Source organism: Entamoeba dispar, genomic scaffold (genome assembly GCF_000209125.1).
Source record: "Entamoeba dispar SAW760 scf_1105229458329 genomic scaffold, whole genome shotgun sequence".
Classification (NCBI taxonomy): domain Eukaryota; phylum Evosea; order Mastigamoebida; family Endamoebidae; genus Entamoeba; species Entamoeba dispar.
This window is the reverse complement of record NW_001853138.1, coordinates 1,670-8,630: the sequence shown is the minus strand read 5'-3', so window position 1 is coordinate 8,630 and position 6,961 is coordinate 1,670. Positions and strand designations below refer to the sequence as shown.

Genomic DNA, 6,961 nt, shown 5'->3' with positions numbered 1-6,961 from the left:
AATTATCATGTTGCAAATTAATTCTTTTTAAATGTTTAAAAGGTAAAAAAATAGTAGAAAATATTATTAGATGTAAATATTTGTGATTAAATATGAGAAGAACATATTTGTAAATTATTAGTTATATCATTCTACTACGATTTCTGTATTAAATGAATATATCTGTTGATGAAATTGAAATAAAATAAATATAAAATGAAAATGATAAAAGAAAGAATAAAGAAAATAATAAGAAAGTAAATATAATGATTAATGATAAAATTGTTGAGTTATTATCATGAATGAAAGTTGAAGATGAACATTAAATTCATTATTATTAATTATAATTGTTTAATTTATAATACATATTAAATAGTCATTCTTCATTCTGTATTATTGTGTTGATGTTTAAATTATTCAATTTGTTATTATCATATCATCATTTCATTGACACTTCTTATTTATTATCTTTTTATTTGTTTCATAATTTATCTCTTGTTTTATATGATAATAGAAATAATTTACATTGTACTTTATCATCATTTATCATTGATAATCATCTGTGATATAATTTAATTTTCATATCAATAATTATATCATTTAAATAAATAAATAATAACATCTATTAACATATCATTATGATATCTCATCAATGTGATAAATGAAATTTAACATATTTACTCATTAATAACAATAAGATGGATATTCATATTTATGTAATCATTGTTATTCATAACTAACATTATAAATTTGAATTAACATAGTGCTCTTCTTTATTACTTTTCATAATGATATTTTCACATTAAAATAGAATTGAAGGTAAATGAAATGAAATAAAGAATAATATAAAATGAACAGATTTATGAATGAATATACTCAACAAATCAAGATACATCATACTCAAAACAACAAGAAGTTACAAAATGTCGACTGATTGTTATAGATTTCATATTTTACTTACTTTTTATTTTATTTTATATTTTATTTTTTTAAGAGAAAATAATAGAAAACAGAATAATCTAATATTCAAAAAATATATTACACTATTTTCAATTGATCATTTTATTTAGATTCATAATTTCTTCGCTTATTTTGGTTCCAGAAAATGATAAACGGGAACCAAAATAAGCAAAGAAATAATGCATCTAAATAAAAAACCCTATAATTTATATTATTGAACTTATATTCATTGATTTAAAAATTTATATTTATTTTGATAATGACAGAGAGATGATAATGAATCATAATGTAAAATTTATCATTTTAATATATCATTTATATTTATTATAGTTATATCATATGATTATATTCATTATATTTTATACATTATTTATGTTGATTTATTTTATATTAAAATATTTTAATATTTCTATTACTTATTCATAATTCATTGAGTCATATGATTTTCTAATATCATAATATGAATCTATATATTTTGTGTATTTCTATTCTTTATGTTAATTTAATATATAATTATTAATTATTAATTATTTATCATCAAGAAATTATAATTTACATATAATTGATTTTTAATAATTTTAAATGATTCATTAATCATATTAATTCTATCATGATTATTATCTTTTAATAATGATATAAATATTTTCATAATTATATTTATACAATTGATGTGATGATAATTAATAACATTGTTCATATCACTTCATTTGTTGATTAATATTGTTCTTCAATTTACCATATTTAATTTGATGAACTCACTGAAGTTTAACAATTCATTAAATATATTAAGAATATATTCTCTTGATGATGATATTCTCTTCAATTAATATAAATATATAATGTCAATATCTAGTGATTTCAAGTTATTTATTTTCATCATAATTAAATTTAAATCATCTAATGTGATGATGATATTATCATAATTCTTGTATCTTTCATTCTAAATTATGATTTATCTTTTTCATTTATTTGAATTGAATGATGATCATATTAAGATATTCATTATCAATATCATTAGTGTTATTTTTTATATTGATGTTTTTTATTATTAGATTACACTCTACTTTCTATGAATGAATTCGCTTTCATTTTAATATATCTTTTAGTTGTTTATTTTATATGATATTTTAATATTATTAATATATTCTTTATCATTATTTATTTTCTTATTTATTATTTTTATTATATTTTCTATTTATTCATTTATTGTTTTCTTATTTAATTTCTTATTTAACAAATTAATTAAAATCAATACAACACATCAATTAAAATTCTATTTGTTTGATTTATTGTGTTTTATTTTATTATTGATTAATTATTATTTCTTGTTTTTTGTTTGATATTCAGTGTTTTGTTCTTTTATTTCCAATATTATCTTTTTCATAATGGTAGTTTTGTTCATTTATATTGTCCATGATGATGTTTCAGTATTGGTTTGTATTTATCATAGTGTCATTGTTTTTCTTCTTCTCTATTTCTGAGATAAAAAATAAACAATAAATTGTTGATGATTTGATATTAATTGATTTTGTTATTCATTTTCTTTTTGTATATAGCTAACTCTTCTCTTGTTTTTCTGCAATCTCATAGGTTTGAATTTCACTTTTTGATGTTCAGTGATTTGTTTTTATTTATCTCTTAACTTCTTAACTTCATTTATCTTATCAAAGTTGTCTAATGAATTCTAGATGACGTCATCTTTATTCTTATTTCTCCATCATTTCTATATTTCATTCTTTTATTTTATATTTATTATTAAGTATCATCATTTGTTTAACAATTTCATAAATTGATTGAAAGTAGATGTTCTTCTATATTTGTGTTTCATCTTTTCTGTTTCTTTCTCAAACTCTTTTCTATTTATGCTTTGTGTTTTTGACGTTATTTCATATAAGGTGATATATTCTTCTTTCTTCTTTCTTTCTATTCTTTAATATTTTCTTCTAACTTCTTGATTTTATTATAAAATAATTAATATTATTTTAAAACTTAAAAATTAAACTAAAAAATTAATGATACTTAAATGATGCTTGATTTATTATGTTGAATGATAAAATAATAAATGAAATAGGTTATAAACGTGTATTTGTGTATTTAATCTTCTTGTTTTAATATTATATCAATCATTTTAATTAAGATGGAAGAGTTATTCATGAATGACCAATTAATTAAAGAAATAGTGGAAGCACTTCCTAATATTCAACAATTAATTGAAGATACTACTAAATATTATCAATATTATTTAGGAAGTATTAAAAATGAAATATTTGAGAAACAAGATAATGAAACGTATGAACAAGCTATTGAAAGGGGAGAAGGATTATTACATAAAATGGATGTAATAGTTGAAAAAAGAAGAAAAGTAATAGTAAAAAGTCAAGAAACAATTAAAGAAATAGAAACAGTAAAGGATAAAATGAACAAGATAATAGAAGAATGTAATGATGGTTCAGAAGCAGTTATTAAAGCAAAAGATGAACTAATAGATAAAATTATTTACTTGGAAGAAATTAACGCTCAAAAAAACCTTCAACCATTCGAAGAAGAAATTAATAAAATTAAAGAAAATTCTATCAAGAAGAAAGAAGAATTGTTTACACAATATAGTGATTATGAAGACAGAAAGAAGAGAAAGGAAAAAATCGAAGAAAAAGAAAGAAAGAAACAAGAAGAAGAGAGAAGAAAAGAAGAAGAAAGAAAGAAACAAGAAGAAGAAGAAAGGTTACAAAGAATGGTTAGAATAGAAGAAATTTATCAAATAGAAGAATGGACGACAAGAAGAGTAGGAAATATACTATTTGATTCAGATATTGATGATTGGGATGGTGATACGTCAGTGTTTGATCAAAGAATAATAAATAAAGAACATATAGCAATTATTATTGAAGAGAGAAATGGAAATAAATTTGGAGGATATGTTAATGAGAAAATTAATAAAGTTGGTGATTTTATAAAAGATCCAAATTCATTTGTATTTTTATTAGAATCAAATGGAAGATTACAAGGAATGATGAAATTTGATACTAAAGAACCAGAACATGCATTTTGCTTATATAATCAATCAAATAGTGGTTTGTTTTTATTTGGAAATGGAAATGATATTTTTGTTTATAAAGAAAATTATAAAACTGAATCACGATGTAAACAAGAGTCATTTGAATATTATGAAATACCAAATGCACTTTGTGGAGGATATAATTTCACACCACAACGATTCATTGTAATTGAAATGATTTAATTTATTAAATATTATTTTTTTGAATTATAAAAATAGAAAAATAAGAAGATTTTATTTAACCAAGAAACATTTTGACATAAATTCTGATATAACCATTATTTTCCATATTGGATTAAATTTTTTTCATAATTTAATATTCAAGTTTATTTAATATCGTTAATGAATGAAATATCAGTAAAATAATAAATGAAAAAGTTTAAGTCAAATACAATATATAATGTGAATAAAAATGAAATAAGGTTGATTTGTATATTTTAAAAATAAATAAATTAAATTAAAGAGTATAAATTAGATATGATTGTTTAAAATAAATACACTCTGTATAAATAAATATAAAATGATATTGTAACGAATTAAATTAACTCAACCATTGATGTCATAATACAGGTTAATAAAAATAATTTGATTCCTAGGAAAGAAAGTTAAGACTAAAACAAGAAACAAAGAGTATTAAGGAGAATAACCTTAACAAACTAATTTTTATATTTTATGATTGATATTACAATCCATCAAAAATACATTATAAATACTAACATTTCATTTCATTAATTATTAAAGTTGATAAAAATAAAAGAAAAAATCTAGAATGAATGATATAATAAATTGAATAAAATAAATCAAACTCTTTAATTAAAAACAATTTAACTTTAAGGAAAACAACTAATTAGAAAGAAATAGAAATAGGAGAAGGAGAAAAAATTGAAGTAAATAAAGAAATCAGAGAAATAATATGTATTGGAAATGAAAATAAAGAAAAAAAGAAAATACAAATAAGTAGTAAAGAAGAAAATGAAAAATATTCAATTAGAATCAAACCAAATATTATTACAATTGAAGGAGGATATGCATGTGAATTTGAAATATTCATTACAATCAAATGTACTACTAAAATTAAAGAACAAATAATGATAATTAGTAAAACACTTAATAAAACACAAGAAGAAATAATTAAAAGTATTTCAATTAAAGGAGAAACACAAATATCAACACGACTTGATCCCGATGAAATAAAAGAAGAAAATAAAATAGGAGAAGGATCATTTGGAATTGTATATATAGGAGAATTTAGAGGGAATCAAGTAGCAATTAAGAAAATGAAACAAATTGATAAAGATGAAGATAAAATGAAAGAATTTGAGAAAGAAGTAATGATGTTAGATAAATTTAGAAGTGAATATATCATTCATTTTTATGGAGCAGTATTTATTCCTAATAAAATATGATGGTAACAGAATATGCAAAATATGGATCAATACAAGATTTAATTAATAAAAGAACAAACACAGAAATACCAAATAAAATAAGAATTAAAATCATGATAGATGGAGCAAAAGGAATTTCATATCTTCATTCAAATGGAATACTACATCGAGATATTAAACCAGATAATTTTCTTGTTGTAACACTTGATGATAATATTGGAGTTAATTGTAAATTAACAGATTTTGGAAGTTCAAGAAACATTAATATGATGATGACAAATTGACATTCACAAAAGGGATAGGATCACCTATTTACATGGCACCTGAAATACTTAATCGAGAACATTACAAAATGGAATCAGATATATATTCATATTCAATAACAATGTTACAAATCATTACATGGCAATCCATTTCCTAAAACATTATATCCACATCCATGGGATATTGCAGAATCAATCACAACAAGTAAACGACCAACAATAATACAAGAGATTAAAGAAGACATTAAAGAAATTATTGAAAAAACATGGAAACAAGAACCGAAAGAAAGAATAAGAATAGAAGAAGTAGTAAGAATTGTACCAATAAAATTGTGATAAATGTTGACTTCTCATTATACTTTATGAACTAATTTTAATATCAAATTAAGTACAGGAGCCTTGATATATTTTTAAATGAGAACCAATTTAGAAGAATACAGAATGATATGTAAGTAAATAAAGAATAAATGAATTAATTAGAAGAACTAGTAATGTGGTCATCTTTTTGTTGACTAAGATTACATTGATTTTCAGCCATACCTATCAATGGCATTTGATGTTCTTGTACTTCAATTTGATTATGTATACCTAAGGGTTGTTCAGAAATAGTGGGAATAGATGAAATATTTAAGGAAGATGATTCTACAACAATATAACTATGCTTAATATATTCTATTATATCATCAATTTGATTTTCATTACACTTTTCTACTAAACGGAGAAGTATAATTAATTTATCTCTTTTCGGTTCTTGCAGAAGGTCAAGCCCACAAACACAATCTTTTCTTGGTTTCTTTTCTTTTCGACTTTTCTTTATTCCATCTATCATATCGTTGATTCTTTTATGTGCACTATCTTCAAGAAATGTAGCTCGAAGTCTTGGCTTTCTTTCAAAACGAAGTCTGTCAGATGCACTCTTCTTTGGTTCATTAACTTTAAGGTATTCTGTTACTTCATTCAATAAATTTAATTTAAGAACAGCTTTAGTACCTTCAGGTATTTTAGTTCCATCTTTCTTTTTCCAAAATGGTGAAAAATTGATGTAAGAGTCTTCATTTAAACCGTGATCAATTGTTTCTACTGGAATTTCATTTCCATGCTTTTGTTGTTCTTCTTCTTTAATTTCTTCTACTACTTGTTGTGTTGGTGTGTTTAAGTCAATTTCTTCTATAGCTTTTTGAACAATAGAATGTCTTTCGTTGTCTTGTCTGTTCTCCTCATCCATGGATTTGTTGACATTAATCTCAATTATCTTCGACTCAGTAGTTTTATCGTTGTTTTGCAGTCTTATATTTTTTAGTTTCTAAAAACAAAATCTA

The 6,961-nt window shown here is 21.8% G+C and overlaps 1 protein-coding gene across 1 annotated transcript, besides 12 other annotated features; it reads right to left on the bottom strand.

Annotated features, from left to right (window-relative positions):
• The first annotated feature begins 171 nt into the window (after window positions 1-171).
• Window positions 172-261: a microsatellite.
• Window positions 262-300: 39 nt separating this feature from the next.
• Window positions 301-354: a sequence feature (AT_rich).
• Window positions 355-544: 190 nt separating this feature from the next.
• Window positions 545-598: a sequence feature (AT_rich).
• Window positions 599-940: 342 nt separating this feature from the next.
• Window positions 941-972: a sequence feature (AT_rich).
• A 183-nt stretch (window positions 973-1,155) lies between these two features.
• Window positions 1,156-1,903: a repeat region.
• Window positions 1,890-2,587: a repeat region.
• A 39-nt stretch (window positions 2,588-2,626) lies between these two features.
• Window positions 2,627-2,915: a repeat region.
• Window positions 2,916-2,953: a sequence feature (AT_rich).
• Window positions 2,954-2,972: 19 nt separating this feature from the next.
• Window positions 2,973-4,221: a repeat region.
• Window positions 4,222-4,288: 67 nt separating this feature from the next.
• Window positions 4,289-4,331: a sequence feature (AT_rich).
• Window positions 4,332-4,425: 94 nt separating this feature from the next.
• Window positions 4,426-4,456: a sequence feature (AT_rich).
• Window positions 4,457-4,847: 391 nt separating this feature from the next.
• Window positions 4,848-4,973: a microsatellite.
• A 1,141-nt stretch (window positions 4,974-6,114) lies between these two features.
• EDI_290370 (uncharacterized protein) lies at window positions 6,115-6,867 on the bottom strand (the record flags this gene model as incomplete). Its single annotated transcript, XM_001734507.1, has 1 exon — window positions 6,115-6,867. The coding sequence occupies one exon, from the start codon at window positions 6,865-6,867 to the stop codon at window positions 6,115-6,117; it is 753 nt and encodes a 250-aa protein (XP_001734559.1).
• Window positions 6,868-6,961: the final 94 nt, after the last annotated feature.